This window comes from Sceloporus undulatus, chromosome 2 (assembly GCF_019175285.1).
Source record: "Sceloporus undulatus isolate JIND9_A2432 ecotype Alabama chromosome 2, SceUnd_v1.1, whole genome shotgun sequence".
Classification (NCBI taxonomy): Eukaryota; Metazoa; Chordata; class Lepidosauria; order Squamata; family Phrynosomatidae; genus Sceloporus; species Sceloporus undulatus.
Window position 1 is genome coordinate 50,870,899 of NC_056523.1, and position 18,619 is coordinate 50,889,517.

Genomic DNA, 18,619 nt, shown 5'->3' on the forward strand with positions numbered 1-18,619 from the left:
CTCTTCAGGTAAGGTAAGTGGAAATTTGATTCATTGCTTAATAGTAGTCAACACATGACTTTCTTACAAGATCTCCCATGTGTTTTTGTGGACTGTCCAAACCCACACCAACTAAGAACAATGTGCATCTCTTATGTATTCTCATTCACTGGAGATGAGTTGATATATTAATCATGTTATGTTTTGTTGACCCCTCCCCCTTTTTTTGGTTTAAATTAGCAGACAAAGATACATGCAAAAGTTTTAGCAGTCAGGTATAGGATATTATACTCTGAAATCAAATCTAATCATCTAATATTTCTAGACAGCTGACCTAACTCTTCTGCCTTGGCACTTGCTGATCTAGCTTAAAATAAATACAGTTGTTTTAATGAGCTTCAACTGGTAATAATGTTAGATCCCGTGTCTTTTCAGCTAGTAGTTGTCTTCTACACAGATATCAACCTGCTTAAATAAGATGTAAATGGGACTCATGGCTGTCTCTTCCATGCCCTTCCTTAAGTGCTGTCTGATCTCTGGTGTTCACTTTTCATTTAATGAAGTGGAGTGGAAGTACCAGCTCTCTGTCAGCAGTTTGCTCCTGGGAATGGATTGCAGGCATTTAGAAAGTGCATTCTCCTCTAATAGAAAAGAGTGTGAAAAGGGCTCTCAGCCTGGATAAAGAGCAGTCAACAAAACAGATGCCAAAAATGCTGAAGTGATAAAACGTTGGCGCCTAAGCAGCTGAGATCTGGTCTCAAGCAGTCAGATAAAATACAGGACACTTGTTAGGAGAGGCGTTTACTTGAGCTGATCCTTTCGGGGAGGGAAACAAGTTGCTGGCTATTAAGGACCTGTCGGTGTAATGCTTGACTGGTGTGGTGTTCTGCTGTTTCCTAAAGTTTTTCATGCCATATGTAATGTTATGAGGATTTATTGTATGTTACACTTACCCCTATCTGGGTAGTAATGTGCCCTATAGAGGAAGCGTGGGAACTGTTATTCTGTATGAACATACTAATGTTAGTATCCTTCTTTTTCTCATATGAGCTCCAGGTGCTTCCTAGACATAGCTCTCTCCTACTATATTCTCAGAACCATCTGTTGAGTGGTTCACGTTGCACAGTGAGTTTAATGATTCACTGGGGACTAGAATCTGGACCTCCCAAGTCTCAGCCCACACTGCTCCTGCTGGCTTTTAAATGAAGGGCAGCAACTGTACCATAGAGGACCAATTTTTGTTTCCTCTACCCACCCAAAAACTGCAGTGATACATCTGAAACAACCAAAATTGTCCAAAGGTAAATCAAAATTGGAGGTGACTTCCATTTTGATTTGCCTTGATTCTTGACTGTTTTTCAGCCCCCTACCATTTGGGTGGGGGGGGGGAGGTTATAGGTTCATCCTGTAGGGATGAGGATTGCCTCAACCTCATCCCTACAGGGGTGGTTTGACTATGTAGGGAAGTTTTGGGATAATTTTTTACCCTCAAATATTAAATGAAGGAACCTCCAGGGGCCTTGGGAATATCCTGCTGGCCAAAAAAGAAAGGGTGGGGAAATGTGCTCCACAGGCCACACTTCCCACCCTTGGTTTAAACACTGTATGATAGATCCACCCAAAAATGGTTCAGACAATGTGTCTGTTGCCTGAAGAGTGCAACCATTATCTCTGCATCTCAAGTCTGTTAATGTTTTTAGGCTATCAGTCTATGTGAAAAAGAGAAAAGTATCCTGATCAACATTTTATAGCTACAACTGGTTAGATCCACACTAAAGAAATGCAATCCTTGGGACCAGTTAATCGTAACTTAAAACCCACTGAAGTAAAAGACTTTACATAGAATAGATGTAAGGTTGCATCTCCACAAATCTGTTTTCTGATGGTGAGGCAGAGAGAAAAAGAAGTCTGGTGTATTAGTGGAGTTCTGTTCAATGGATGTTTTAGGCTGGATCCAACTCAATGTCTGTGTTTTGCAGAACTTCTTTTCAACATTTGTATGGCTGACATGTACACTGACTATATGATAAAAGCAGTGAGTCACACACGCAGCTTGAGTGTTTCGCTTCACATATAGTGGTGTGTCAACAGAATTGAGCAACATCCTAATCCAAAAGCCCCTGAACCCATGTATATCTTAAATTTTCTCTTGGAATGAAGCAGAAGCACAAGAGTGGGTTTGGTGTACATGAGCTGTCCAGTTGGATCAGTACATTGTGTTCTTTCAATCCCCGTATCTTTCTGGTTTATGTGTTTGACCACAACCAGTGTTTCCACTTTTTCAATCACTCACACACCCCATTACACCACATAGTTTTTCCTGGGGTGGTTAATACTCTCACTTTAATCTCTGCAAGTAAATCAGGTTCCATGAAATCTTGAATAGCATCAGTTGCCCCTGCCCTTCTTTGCACCCACAAAACTGCAGGTACAAAAGCAGAACTTGTAAGAAAGGTCTTTATATAAATGCAATACTTTAGGTTTAGCGATATGCAGCCAATCTAGCTCTTTACCTGACATGTGAAAAATCAGCATTACAATTAGACATTACAATATAAATGTAGTGTTTACAATAATGTGTCCAAATAGGCTTCAGCATTTGAATGAAAACTGAATAGCTAGAAGAAATATATTGTCAGAGATTATCTGAAATGTATACCAGGTCCTAAACAAAAGGAAAGACCAATAATATGTAAAAAGCCTTGTCCTGTGGTTATGAGTCATTTGGTCTAATTTTTAACATTACTGTTCCTGTAATCTACTGCTCTTCCCAGGCTTTCAGGTGAGACTGGTCTCAATGGCCATACAGCATTCAAAACAAGTCTGAAAACAACAGTACACATTCCTGATCAGATAATAAATATACGTGTCCTTAATGAATGCCCTCCTTAGGATGAAAGTCTTCTACACTTAAGGCAGGCTGATCAATGGCTATTGTATATTGTTGGAAGCTGGAAAATGCCAGTCTTCTTTACTTGCTGCTGCTTTCTCCTTCTCTTAGAAATGGACACTCTTCTCCCTTACGGCAGAGGTGGGCACATGTGGCCCTTCAGTTGTGTTTTCCTACAGATCGCATCAGATTTCGCCAGCACAGTCAATGATGAGGGATTAAGGGAGCTGCAGTCTAAAAACATCTGACAGTTGCCCACCTTACCATAAGAAAAAGATGCTATTTAAATGAAAGTACTGTGAATGGTTTCTGTAAATGGGTGCTCATTCAAGCCAAGCCTTCACCTTTATTAACTTGCTGCAAGACTCAAGGGGAAGTTCACAATAGAAACTGTCCATAATATAAACTTGACAGATTATATTTACAATGGGTTTAAAAAATGATTCCCTTAAGGAAAAAAAACGAGTAAAGGACTAAATGTGCTTGTAATAATTTTTTTTTTAAAGGGACAGTCTACTAGTTGACACCGTTACAGAATAGCATGGCTGCCAGCTGTACTGCAGAGCAGAGGTAAGATGTGGGGTATGCAGAGCTTGAGCCATGGAGGAAAAATCTTAAATCCCAGTGATTGTCCATGCATGCTCATAGCCCAAGTCTCCACATAAATAGTGATTCACGCTGCATCTGGCGGTCTTACTGGAAAAGTTGGGCTTGGTAAAGACCACATAGAAAAGAACATTTTTAATCATAGCTTTCCTCTGCATTATCACATAACAAAGCATGAAGAGTTGCTAGGAGGCCATTTGCCTCTCCAATTTTTCTGTAGAGCAGATCTGACTGATCAGCAAGCTGTATAGCACCCAGGCAGTGCAAGAGGCTGACATAGCTACCTGCCTGTACTGACTCAGTAATCAATTGAATAACATTTTGTGCTAGAAGATCTACACCTCAGACTTTGTGGCCCTGCTCTCTATATGCAGGGTGTTGGCCAGCAGAGAACATTAAACCTCAGGAAGATTTATCTGACCCTAGTTTGAACACTTTGGAAAGTCTTGCTCTGAAGACTTCTTTAGACCAAATCCACACACCTGAAGCAGGACAGCATGCAACCAACTGAAAGCAGGCACAAGCCTGAAAGTGGCTCTGTAAATATCTTCACATGAAATATTAATAGAACAGAATTTAAGAATCAGAACACATTGGAAAGAGAAGTTGATTAACCATATGGCTAGCCCAGTTGTGGCCCTTCAGATATCTGATTGCAATTCCCATTAGGTTTAGCCAGTAGAGTCATTGGTAAGATCATAGAAGTTGCAGTCCAAAAATACCAGAGTTGCTGTTGACTACCCCTACAAAATTTTTCCTTGAATCGACAGTCCAATACATCCCTTTTGCCACATCATGACTTCTTTGAATGCACCAACCCCAAATCAAGCCAGGTTCCAGTTGACAACCACCAAATTGCATGTTGATAGAGCCTTTTCCCCTTGCAAAGTAAATGCCACTGGCCCCAATAGTTCTTTACAGTAGCAATCTTCCAGAAAGTTGGGTGGTCCAACGACTGACAATGGAAAGGCAATCAGTGAGCAGATCCCTGAAGAGTGCAAGTAGACTCACCTGTATAGGCAGAAGAATTGTTGAGCCAGCATATGCCTTGAGAGAACTGGGCCCCACAGAAGGCCAATCCACGGGCTCTAATGCAACCAGCCTTCTCCCACCACAAACATATCTAGCCACCTCCTTTTTCCCAAATGCTGTGTAGAAAAGCAAAGAGAAATCCCTGGAAATTCCTGCCTGCAGGATCAGATCCTATCTATATCCTCCACATCACAGAAACCTTGGAGGCCTAAGTGCTGGGGACCCTCTTATCCTTCCCTATACTCACAGGCTCTGCCTGTTTCCCTGGCAAAATACAAGCATAGACATAAATATATCTACAGAATCTTTCAGTTCCAGTGCAAACACCAATGGGTCATAATACACTCTAGGAACCCAAAGGGCTGTATAATTTCAACTGTAGTTTGCATAGTGAGCTTGAAAAGGGAAAGGACGGCTAGATTAAGCAAGAGTGCCATGATAAGCCCAACCTGTGAGTAATTCTTACTCTTGCAATTTGGCAACCTTGTAATTCATCCCTCAGGACCACTTCAAAAGAGCAGCCTCACAAAACTGAATGTTTCACTGCAGCAATTGCATGTTTAGTCATATCAGGTTGGTTCATGGATGAAGCCAAGTCAGTTTGTAGCCCATGTACATGGTGGGTATTTGTGTGTATGTTTATGTGAAAGCTCTGGAGAACCATGGAGGGATGCTATCAGCTGAGCTGTGAGTTATAGGTGTACAGAGTCAGTTAAGTCCTGAAGGTTTTTCTGTATGGATGAGATGAGGATTGTTCTCTTGAAAAAAAGAAATGGCACAAATTTTCTTCTAAAGCCTGTAGTGGGAGGGGACAAAGTGAGCCTTGTTTTTAAATTCCCCTTAGAAATGTTTTGATTGACAGTAAGAAAACTAACTAGGCTTTTCACTGCAACAGTACTAGCATGTAAAGTTCATGGCTTTCACTTTGAAAGAAGATACTATTTGCATCCAGTTCGAAGCATGTCAGCTACGATTTTTCCCCAGTGAGCTTTCCAGGGCTTCACCAAGCTGTTCATATTCACAAGGAGTTTGTTGGTCCGTGTATCTTCCTGTCCTGCTATCAGGTAGTCTATGCCTGGTTTGAAAAAGGATAGCATAAATTAAATTAGAAGTTTCCCCCCCCCCCCCCACACACACATATTGATTTCCCAGCTAGAACCCCACGTAAAGATATCATCAGATTATTTGCAATGGCTGCAATCTTAATGTATGATAAAGTATATAAGTTGAAGTGCACTGCATGGCACTATGTGGGACATCTGATGAAGGAAAACCTTTTAAGATGTGAGTGCAAAATGGGGAAAATCAAAATGGAAAACTAAATGGGGAGACAGTCTACGATTGTCAACTGTCTACAAAAGGCAACTCAACCTGTTTTGCTTTTAGTAGATAACAGATGAAGCTTTCCACATCCTTAAGATAAATATCACCTAATGTCTGCAGTTGCTTTTGAAGGTTACAGATGCTGGCTGAAAAATTGGCAAATATATGAGGAACTAATAGTGCTCTTGGCAGATGCTTTTCTTTTAAAAGGTTGTCTCCAGTTCCAGAATATCAGTTCTAATCAGAAGCAGTGGATTTTCCCTGCTGTAGTAATTTACATATATGTGTACAGCTGATCTTGGAGATGTCTGTGCTCCTTCTGAAGCAGGAGATTGCAGTTTAGAGGATGCTCCTGGACCTGACATTGTACTTTCATAAACACTGGGGTGTCTTTTACCAGCTATATCTTGTACACTAGCTGAACCCTTCCCTGGAGAAACCAGAAGTGGTCTCAGTGATTCATACCCCAATGTTTTCATAGAATTATAGAGTTGGAAGAGACCACCAGGGCCACCCAATCCAACCCTTGCCATGCAGGAGTACACAATCAAAGCAAGTCTGACAGATGGCCATCCTGCCTCTGTTTAAAACCTCAAAAAAGAAAAAAACCGAGACTACCACTCCAAGGGTGTGTGTTCCACTGTCAAACAGCTCTTACTGTCAGGAAGTTCTTCCTAATGTTGAGGTGGAATCTCTTTTCCTGTAGTGTGAATCCATTGTTCCGTGCCCTAGTCTCTGGAACAGCAGGGAACAAATTTGCTCCATCTTCCATATGACATCCTTTCAAATATTTTAACATGTCTCTTAATCTTTTCTTCTCCAGGCTAAACATACCCAGTTCCCTAAGCTGCTCCTCATAGGCCATGGTTGTCAGATATTTCACCATTGTGGTCACCCTCATCTGGACATGTTTCAGCTTGTCAATATCCTTGAACTATGGTGTCCAGAATTGGATACAGCATGCCAGGTGAGATCTGGAATTTCCAGGTTGGATAACTGTAACATATTTTATGCAGAGCAGCCATTGAAGACGATCAAAGTATTATTTGATTCAAAATGCGGCTGCCAAAGTACCAAGTGGAGTCGGCAGATTAAACACATTATGTTGATTCTTTGCCAGATGTACCAGTTATTGTTTTGTTCCTGGTTCTGCTGGTTTTAATTTCATAACAACTCAGACAACTACCTAATGAGTCAGACAATTAGTCCATTTAGCTTAATAGTGCCTATGGTGAGGACGTATCTTTTCAGAATTTTGAACAGCATTCTTTCCCATCCCCATCTGGAAATGTGCGGGACATAAATCTGGGGTCTTTTGCATGCAAAGCATGTGCACTACTCACCAATGGCTTTTCCTTCTGGGCCTGAAAACATATTTAAGATTTAAAGGGTTCATTTCAGCTCCAACCACTGCCAGGTATACAATGATACCTAGCTTTAGAAATAGGGCTTCCTGAGCATGTGTCACCCAAAATGTAGAAGAGGTGGACCCTGGTTCCTGTACATATTTGAAGAGTACTGTTATGTTCTTCCATGACGAGTAAGATTAACTAATTCCTATTTCCTTCTTCATGTTCTTTAACATGATGTCAGACCATAAATGGTCTGGGCATAAGTACACCTGTTCCCTCCATATTGTGCTCCCCAGAAATTGGTACTGAGAGATACACTGCCTCTAATGTTGGCGGTGAAGCATAGGTATCCTGAATAGTACCCACTGTCTGACTGTTTAAAACAGTATGTATTGTCAACCTAAGTCTGTTCCTCTAACAGAAAACCTGCCAAGACCCAAAGGTCTACATTGCTGCTACGTATTTTTGGGTGATGAACAAAAACACAATTATGACAGTAGTGTAGTGTTCCAGTTGGCTGCTGAGCTGCTAAAGGGGCCAACTTAATCTGTATGAGCTCTGCAGCTAAGCCAAGATGATGGTTAGATATGACAAATGCCAACCCTGTATTTTTCCTGGTATAACAATACATTCCTCCCCCCTTACACAAATGCAACTTCTTTCAGTAGGGATCTTTTACAGCTGCTCAGACAGATCCAGGAAACACAGTGTCTATCTTCCTGTCAGATTAGAGACATACTCCTTAAAAGGTGGGAGAAATCTCAAATGAGACTATTTCACAACCAAGGCACCCTGCTCCTACCTCCCCCTCTCAAACTTAGTGGGAGTCCAAGTAGACCACAAATTGAACATGAGTCAACAGTGTGATGCAGCAGTTAAAAAGGCCAATGCAATTTTAGGCTGCATCAATAGAAGTACAGTGTCTAGATCAAGAGAAGTAATAGTGTCACTGTATTCTGCTTTCGTCAGGCCCCACCTGGAATATTGTGTCCAGTTCTGGGCACCACAATTCAAAAAGGACATTGAGAAACTGGAGCATGTCCAAAGGAGGGCAACTAAAATGAAGAATCTGGAAACCATGTCCTATGAGGAATGACTTAGGGAGCTGGGGATGTTTAGCCTGGAGTAGAGAAGGTTAAGAGGTGATATGATAGTCCTGTTTAAATACTTGAAGGGATGTCATATTGAGGAGGGAGCAAGCTTGTTTTCTGCTGCTCCAGAGAACAGGATCCAGAACAATGGATGCAAGCTATAGGAAAAGAGATTCCACCTCAACATTAGGAGGAACTTCCTGACAGTAAGGGCTGTTCGACAGTGGAACACACTCCCTCGGAGTGTATTGGAGTTTCCTTCCTTAGAGGTCTTTAAACAGAGGCTGGATGACCATCTGTCAGGGATGCTTTGATTGAGAGTTCCTGCATGGCAGGGATTTGGACTGGATGGCCCTTGTGGTCTCTTCCAACTCTAGGATTCTATGGTACTGTAATTCCTGTGCTGCAAAGAAAACTAACACACAGGATCAGCCTTTTCTCTGCAAGAGAAAAATGACACTTGCCTGCTTGGAGTGAAGGGCAAGATGGTGACCCTCCTCATCCTATTGCACATGCTGAAGTTGACTGCACTGACAGCTAAATTTTATATAACTATCCTCCAGGGCGAGAGCCAGCATGGTGTATGGTTTGAGCGTTGGAGCAGGGTTTGTATTCCAGCTTGGCCATGTAAACCCACTGGGTGACCTTGGGCAAGTCACATTCTCTTAGCATTAGAGGATCACAATGGCAAACCCTCTCTGAAGAAACTTGCCAAGACAATCCCATGATAGGTTCCGCCTTAGGGCCACCGTAAGTCGGAAACAACTTGATGGCACACAACAACAACAACAACAAAAAATCCTTCAGGGTCAGGCGAAGGTACAGGGCACACACCACACAGTCCCTCTAATAGGTATAAAGTACCTCAGTTGACAAACTCCTTTTTACAAAGACTGTTGATGCCTACACTCTCTCCTTTTCCTCCTTGTCCAGTCATTGGCATTGGGAGGATGAGGAAAGAAGGGTAGAGACCTTTGGTGTCAGGTTTCAGTAGTGTGTCTCCAGTAAGCAGTGCAATAAAGCCTGAGCTGGAAAAGAATGGGATTCTTCTGTTGTAAGCTGTATGTGCCTGCCTACAAAAGAAGGTCAACCACAGCTGCCTCTAGGATTCCTTATTGAGTATGTGTGGCCACCCAAAAAGGACATCATAAGAAAAGTGGAAGCTGGTAGAAGGGGAGGGGATCCTTGGAGGCATTCTGGAAGTTTTCAAGTGGTCTCTAAAAGGTTCAAAATATTTTTGTTCAGTTATGCAAAGATTACATGGCCTGGTTGTTTCATTTCACCTGTGCACATCTTTAGGTCTGGACAAAAGTTTGTTGAAACATGTTGAACTGCTCTTCTTTTTTGCATGTGGGGCAAGAACATGTTATTTCTGCCTCTTGTACCAATTTTTTCTGTTAAATAAGAAATATGTTGACTTCATTAACTGAGGTATAACTGTAATGCCACTACTATGGCCTGAAGCAACAGCCTCATTCAGCCTAATGATAGGCTTGATGCTGCTTGCTTGATGACCCCAAAGTTACAATAGAAGCATAAGAGGTGGGTAGTTCCTCCCTCCAGCAAGCGATCCATTTGTCCTGAGTGCAAGTACTAAGAATTAGTTAATTACTTGCAATTAATTCCTTTTCTAATAAGGCATAGCTTCATTCTCCTACAAGTACTGTATAACTTAATGAGGGCTAATTTAATTTTTTTGAAGTGTAGGTGTGATCTTTAAAATTACCTTTACAGTTGCAAGGTTGCAGCATCACTAAAATGCTAGAAAAGGAATATCACATAATTCAAAGGCTGGCTCAGGCTGTGCCTCATGCTACTGAGACCTATTGTGGTAACAGCAAGATAGATGGCAGAAGTGTGTTTTGTATCACAAGAGAGCAGCTTGTAGCAAACAGATGTGATTTTTTAAAGTCTTTTTTTAATTGAGAAAGTAAATAGATAAATGTTTAAAATGTAATATCATGGTAGTAAACTACATTTTGGAGGAATTAGAATGCAACCAGAACTAATTACTTTTTAAATTAACTTTCCAAGCTCTAGAACAGAGGTTCATTGACCCATCTGCCTACAGAAAGCATAGGTTTCATTGGCCCTGTACAGACAGGCTCTTTTCAGCATCATGGCAACATGCTGGGGTTGCCTCGGGGTGGTGTGTGCACACGCCCCGCAACCCTAGCACGTCGCCATGATGCCATAGCTGTGCGGCACCATCCAGACGGTGCACACAGCTATGACATCACTGATGCGCGCCTTCCAGATGGAGCCACGCAGCAGCAACATGCTCGCACCACCGCCAGCAGTTTGCAACGGCGCAAAAAGGAGCCTCTTTTCAGTGTTCCTTTTTTTCACGCAATTTGGTTGCTGCGGCGCAGCTATGTGAAAAAGAGAGGCCGCTGCCGGCCACCACTTTCTGGCGGTCTGTACCCCGCCATTGTTTAGTAAATCCATCCCACAACTACAGAGACCCTGAGTGCATCTATACTGCAGAAATAATGCAGTTTGTTACCACTTTAAGTGCTGTAGCTCCATCCTATGGAATCCTGAGATTTGTAGTTTTACAAGGTTATTAGCTTTCTTAGACAAAGTGTGCTCATAAAACTACAAATGCCAGGAATCTGTAGAGTGGAACCATGGCAGTTAAAATGGTGTCAAACTGCATTATTTCTACAGGGTGGATGCACCCCTTGTTTCAAGCGTATGGGGGGGGGGAGAAGGAAAGTAAAGAAGCTGAAATGTGTTAATGCTCTCGTCATTTCTTTTTACCTTGAGATAATGAGCAGATCACATCTGGAGGGCCATACACATTCTCCAGCCATGGTTTAATAAACCAAGAGGGGAGGATTGATTTATGTTCTGGCTTGCTGTTTCTTATGTCCTTAAGGAATTGATGTCACATGATGACCTTCAATTTCATCTTTAAGAAGGTGGCTAATTTTTGTGTGCTTATTTTTAATCCATTGTCTTTTCATTAGAAACATCATTTTTTAAAAAATTTGTAATACATTTTCCATTGCAGTACACCAATAAATTATGTTTTACGGTTAAACTCTAAGGCCATGAGATTAGGTGTATGGACTTCCTGTCACCAGTCAGAGAAAAACATTAGCAGCACAATGCCACAGAGACAGTGGGCCAGGAGCCAGATTGCTGTGCACAGCAGAAAGTACTGGGGGACGGTTGCTCTGCCAAACTGGATTAGCGGGGGCGATGGTGGATTCTTTCCTTATTTTTCCTCCCCCCTTTCCCAATGAGAAGGGTCAGAAAGAAATATTTTATATATATTAAAGAAGAAAGGGGAAGTGTGTACAGAACTAAAATTATGGCATGGAACGAAATATAGCAAGTCTATATGTATACAGCTAGTTTCAATATTCCACCTGTCTCTCACCCATATTGTGGTGGCTCAGAGCCAATCTGAGACAGTGGATGAAGGCTTCAATTGCTCAATTCAAATGCATACACACCTCTGAGAAGGTGAAGTGTTAAACGTGAAGTGGAGTTAATTAAATTAATTGATACATTAATTGAGATGGAAAAAAGAATATTTTCATTATGAACAAAATCCCTCCATTCTTTTGTTGTTGTTAATTGCCCTTAAGTCAACCTTGACTCCTGGTGACCCTGTAGATGAGACATCTCCAAGACTGCCTATCCTCCACTGCTCTGCTTAGGTCCTGTAAGTTCAGGCCTATGGCCTTCCTGATTAAACTCCCTGAGCCTAACCATCTGGCCTGTGGTCTTCCTCTTTTCCTATTACCCTCTACCTTTCCCAACATTATTGTCTTTTCTAATTATTCACCCCTTCTCATGATGTGCCAAAAGTATGACAGCCTCAATTTCGTTATTCTGACTTCCTCCATTTCTGTGTGAAGTCGAAGGCTTTCATGGCTGGTATCCATAGTTTTCTGTGAGTTTTTCGGGCTATGTGGCCAAGTTCTAAAAAAGTTTATTCCTGAAGTTTTGCCTGCAGGCAAAACGTCAGGAATAAACTCTTCTAGAACATGGCCACATAGCCGAAAAACCCGCAAAAAGCTAATTACATTTCTATTTATATACAGATGATCCTTAAACATACTTAGATAGATATTGTTAATAACACTGACGATGTTTCCTATTGTAAATGTTTGATATTATCTATGTCACAATGGAACCAAACGTACTATAAGCACTGAGATACACACTGTCACATCACACTGGTCCAGGACACAGTGGCTAGCCTTCTTATAATGGAAGGTGTAATTTTTATTACACCTATTATGTCTTTTGGTTGAGGCAGACGTTGCCATTTTCTTCCTCCCTACGCAGTGACCAAAGCCCCCAGGACCTACTGTGGAGTTGCTGCAGGCCTCTTGATAGCCATTCAATGAAATGGACATACCATATGCTGAGACTTCCAGAGGTCCTGGGCTGCTGGGCAGATCACAACAGAAGATATAATCATTTCATGTTTGGCAACGAGGGACACAGCCAGATGTTTCTTCAATTCCCCACCACTCTTACCAGGCAATTTGGTGATACAATGTCTCTATGGTACACTCAGAGATCAGTGCAGTTCTGCATGTGAAAGTATTACACTATGCTGGACTGTATAAGACTGTGGACAGTGTTCTTCCCAAAGGCATTTGATTCTCAAAATATGGCCAGTCTGTTGTGGTGGGAAGAGGAAAACAATTGGCCAGTTGGTATTTCAAAGTAAAAACAATACCTTGTTTTTGTTGGATGTCTCCAAGTTATTTCCAACTTATGACAACCTTACCATGGAAATTTCTGGTGCTGAGAGTGTAACTCACCCAAGGTTGCCCAATGGGTTTCCATGGCTGAGCAGGGAATCAAATCCTGGTCTCTAGAGTCATAGCCATATTCTCAAATAACTACACCATGCTGGCTCTCAAATATACCTACCCCTAAAAATCCTTAGATTCTTAAATTTGCCTCCCCACAAAGTTTATACAATATTGGGGGGGGGGGCATTTTGGCTTACCTCTATCCACGCATAACTCATGGGGGAAAAATACTTTGGGGCACTGCTTTTCATGGCATAAACATGGTGGCTAATTGCTGTTAAACAGCCTGTTTAAAGGAGGGGGTCAGAAGTTGGCAGCTCTACCATTAGGTTGTTAATGAACAATTTAAGAGAGCTGTGGGACTGGAGTAACAGAGGCTTCACTTCATTTATTTTATCCCACTGTCACCTCGGATCTAATTGCTTTGCAGGTTTCCAAAAGAAATCAAGAAACTGTCAACCTACTTACTATAGGTGAACTGAGGGATGAGTAACATATTTATACACCCAGCCCAAGGAGCTATTTCTTCTTCAAATTGTCTTCAATTCTCCCAAAAAGGCTATTGTCTGCCCTCTGGCCTTATTTCATAGGGCTTGGTAAATGGAAAATCTAAACAGGGCTTTCAAAGAACACAATGAAGTCAAGTGATAGGCATTCACAGGGAGCAGCTTCTCATGTTAATCATGGTGACTGATTGGGTTATAAATGTTATCTTTTAGACAAAACGCTTCCTTTCAGTCAATGTAGCTGTGTGTTTAGTTCCAAGACTTTTTTTTTAAAAAAAAGCACAACATAATTTATTTGTCAGCATGTGATTGAAGAATCTGAGGTCAAGACAGCAGTGAATTTTGTTACTTGCTCATCCTACCCCTAATGGAACCCAGAAGCTATTAGCAACTTTATTCTCTGGTCACTCTGACATTTAAATGAAAGACTTAATCCAATGCATATTCCCAGGCTCTGGTACAAAACTGCTGGACCTAAGAGGGCATTGCGTATTTAATTTCAAAGTCCCACAAGCCAACTGGAAGGAAGCACCAAGCTGGCAATCCCATGCTTGGAAGTTACTTTTGGGTCTGAAGAAGTTGTGGGTTTTCTTATTAGAAAACATACATTCCCAGCACACCAAAGACTCAGACCAACTAAGAGAATAATGCAAAGTCTTAATATGGTCACTAAGTTTTACCATTAGTTCACATGGGTCTTCACAACATGGAAATGATACAAACTTGGTGGTGGCAGGCCATCCCTGATGAGATCAGTAAACTGCCTCCTCACTGCTAATGCAGTCTGGAGGAACTTAAAGCAGTTAAGAAACACTGCTGAACTACAAAACACAGTTTAAACCATAACATTTTGCAGGAAAAGATACAAAGGGGGAATTCTTCTTTGGCAGAACATAGCCTGTTGCTGATCCACTTTAGCCAAATAGCACCTTTTATTCTATGTGTCTGCTAAGGAAAAATGGGCATGGACATAAGGAACTATGGCTGGATCCATTACTGGAAATACAAACAAGAGCTGGGTGAAGCATAGGGATAGAAAATGGCAGCTGGAGATACAGAGAGAAATGAGGGCAGATCTGAATCACCATGCATTTATATATCTTGGCATGCTGTTGTTTTTTTTAAAAAAAAGTTCATGAACCAAAGTCACTTTCTTCAAGAGTACAGATGTATTCTGAAGAATCAATGCAGTTAGTGATGTGACTGACCAGACTCCACCCCCACTACTCCAATATCAGCACAAGGAGATGGCTGGCATGTCACCATTAATTGGATTTAAGAGCCTAATTTGATTTTATTGTCCTAGTATGTTCTGTGGGGCACTAATGCAGCTACTCAGTAGTGTGTGATCTTGGCTAAATGTGGTTCAGAATAACGTCTCCCAACATGCTTGCTCATGGGAAGATCAGGTGATTAGAAAGACTTCCCCTGCATTCTAAAGCTAGCAAGCTGCCCAGTTCAGAGAAAGAGATGATGCCATCCCTATTGCTGGATCTGAATCCAGGCTGGGAAACAAGACCTTTTGCCTTCATGTGCCACTGACACCAAAACAGTACTGTGGAAATCAGTAGTACCAACAGAAACCATGCTGCTGAAAACTGGCAGCAGTATCACCACATAATAAAAACAATTTTTGAGGTACTTTCCTTGTAGAAGGAAAGAATACATTCTACTTTGCAGACTGACACTCTGCATCCATCACCAGAGATGCTGCTGAATGTGACAGTGGTACCTGGAATCTTAGTAGTGGTGCAGGCTCTTAAACTGAGAAGTTCCCCAAGCAGTTTGTTGTTCCAAACTGCTATTGATGAAGGACTGTGAGAACTGGGAAAGACTGATTAATGGATAGTATATGAAACAATTTTCTCCTCATGAAAAGTTCTATTTGTGTGTAAACCTGTCAATCCTGTCATTTCACACAATGGACTAGGATTCTTACTCTTAGGCAGTGAAGTGGATTAGGAGGCCTGCTGCCACTTGAGAGAACACACTGACAACTATCAACCTTATCAATCACAGCAGCACATTCACTGCTATCTTGTATTACAGGTGGCAGACCAAGTCTCACTCAGTAGATTTACTTTCCTAAGTAGTACAATAACATCCAAAATCCACAAAACAGTGATACCTTTATGGAGCCAACCAAAGTGCACAAAATGCATGTGGCAAGTTTTGGAAGCGCCACTAAGTAGAGCACTTAGCAGTTGATTTGTTTAGGATCTCATCAGCCTCATGTCTGGCATCATTGCCTTTCCTGTTAAGAGTTTCTATGAACATACAGCAGCTGTCGCACACTGAATAAGACTACTGGCCCATCTAGCCAAATGCTGCACAGTCTGATGGGCAACAACTCTCCAGCCAAGGCTTTGCTAAAATATGCGCTTCTCAAATTCCTTTAAGTCAACTCCAACTTATGGTGACCCTATCATGGGGTTTTCTTGGCATGAGGTGCTTTGCTATTGCCTCCTTCAAAACTGAGAGAGTCTGACTTGCCCAAAGTCAACTGGTGGATTTCCGAACCCTTGTCTCCCAGAGTCCAGCACTGAAATCACTACACCGTGCTGGCTCTTACATACTATATGATTCTTTTAATTGTATTTGTTCAGTTTTATTATATTCATTTTATATTTAAATTAATTAATTGTTATTTATTATATTAAATTGTTAGATAATTGTTATATTTACTATATTAATTGTTAGATCTCTTGAGTTCCATTTTGAGCAAAAAGGTGGAGTCTAAAGCCAATAAGCGGAAGGTGCCAGGAATTGCACCTGGGACCTTATTAACACAAAGCATGTGCTGTACACCAATATGTTGTGGGAACTCTCCTGTCCATATCAAGTCTGGAAAACACAACATTCATGGATATATCAGATTAAAGAAACTGTTAAAGATCCACATCTGCCACACTACATCATGCTCAGCTGAGATGCAGCACTCAGCACTGGTGATTAGCAGGGAGGAAGGTGGCTATATGTTTTATGTGGAGCCTTTATGCAAGTTCCTTGACATGCACAGAGAAGTCTGAATTATGCTTATACATTTGTTCATAGGCAGTTAATAACTTGCAGGCTACTGAGTAAATTTGGTGAAAAAGTTACAGTCTACATACGTCAGACTCTTAATTTTAGAATTCCATGCACTTTTTTGTAATAAAAATATGTTTTAAAAAAGAATTCCATGGACTTTATCACACGAGGCTCATTCTTGCAGCAATCACCTTTGGAAAAAATATGGAAATAAACCGTGTTCAGAGCCCCAATTTTGCATATCTTCAGAATCATACAACTGGGGCTGCTACTGCCATTGTGTTCTGTGCCTGAGTCCCTTTTACCCCTGCCTCCCTGCCTAATGCATGCCTTTCAGTATTTATTTTTCTTTTAACTCATGCAATTCCAGATCTCTGCTTTGTTTTTGTTTTTTTACAGTCAGTAAAAAAGTTTAAAAATAAAATAAAATGGTGGGGGAAAGTAATTGGGCTGCTTCGGAATAGGGGAGACAGGGGGAGAAGAGGACACTGATACCACCTGACTGGCAATTTTGCAACTAGCCTGGCAGCGAAGTTTTGCAGCTGGGCACGTGCACTATTGACAGTTCATTGATGGGTTCCCCCTTGGATGAAAAGGGATTCCATGAACATTGTTGGAAGATGTAGCAGCTACAGGTTGGAGGTGTTGTTGTGTAATAGCTAAAGCACCATGTGTAGTAATTTCCCATGATAATACCCTTTCTTCCCAGGATTGGTGTCATAAATAGGGAGAACTTACCAGGGTTTAGAATAGGGCATGTACACCCCCTATTGGTCCAAGACTCTGGATAGATGCTCCGGTTACTCCTTGTGATTTTCACTTTGCCTGACTTCAGAACCTTTTTCACCTTCACAATTACTTCGGCATGAGTTCCTTTGTCATGAGCTGAGAGGATCTTTGCTTTTATCACTACCAAAATCCATCAAGATAAATGTGATTAATGTCACCTCTTGTGCAACTTTCCTGTGCTAAATGGCAGAAACAGAAGGAATTGCTACGGTATGTAATACATTGTATTAGCATGGCTACCTGTCTTTACAGATCTGGCACAGAACTTGGATTTCTGAGCATCTCAGGGCCCAAACAGATGATACGTAAAATGCAAGGCTGCATTTTTAGAAATAACAACTGAAGAAAGGAAATCAGGACATGCCAAGAATGTGATGTACAGGAAGAAGACTGCTTGTATGGCACCTGTAATGCAAATCCACCCCTCCACTTGTTATTCATGCCAAGGAAGTAACCCTTGGTGCCAATGGGTAGAATATATGGCCAGGCCTGGAAAGGTAAAGTCTGCAAGTGTTCACTCCCACTCACGTCCTCTTACACCACATGACAGCTTGAGAAGCAGAATTACAGTGGAAAGGACCTACCACACCAAAGCAAACATGGAATAGCAGCGAGACTGAGAACCTATTAACGTGTTTTGCCCATCAATGAAAAGGTGCACTACAGTAACCGATGGAATACAAGGCAGCAGCAGGATGACTACCGTCCAAAATTGCTTTTATTCTGTTCTGCTTTTTTAACCTCATCTGTTAAAAGTCCCAAGTCTACAAAAGCTTATTCTACAATGCCTTTTGCTTAGTCTCAAAGGTGCTACAAGATTCTTTTGCATGCTGATATTCTGGACTAATATGGCTATATCTCTGAATTCTACCCCTGTGGGAAATGAGAGCAATTTGTTTGGACTTTTAATTGGTTCCCACATGTATAACACAGATTTGCTGTTCAATCTCATGTCTCATAAATTGCTCATTGCTACTGGGCACCATCATTATGATGATACCACCCAGCTTTGATTTGCCTTGTCAACACAGTCAGATGAGGCTGTGGATGTGTTTGACTATGGACGGGATGGTATAATGGGCTGGATGAGAGACAATAAACATGCTGAATCAGGATTCAGCATGAAGATGAAGATCTCTATGGACATGTAGTTCCCAGGCTCAGGAACTAGATGAGTAACCCTGCCTGGGATGTGGCTGTTGCCCCCTTGGGAGAGCAGGTGTGTAGTCTGGATGTG

At 41.5% G+C, this 18,619-nt stretch overlaps 1 protein-coding gene across 1 annotated transcript in view; it reads right to left on the minus strand.

Moving 5' to 3' along the window:
• Positions 1-3,069: 3,069 nt before the first annotated feature.
• LOC121923346 (netrin-4-like) overlaps positions 3,070-18,619 on the minus strand; it is a 95,971-nt gene continuing 80,421 nt past the window's right edge. The window contains exons 10-11 of the mRNA XM_042453689.1: positions 17,332-17,502; positions 3,070-5,582 (exon numbers count right to left, since the gene is read on the minus strand). Of these exons, the coding sequence (XP_042309623.1) occupies positions 5,446-5,582; positions 17,332-17,502 (308 nt within the window). The 3' untranslated portion in view covers positions 3,070-5,445. The remainder of the gene's footprint in view (positions 5,583-17,331; positions 17,503-18,619) is intronic.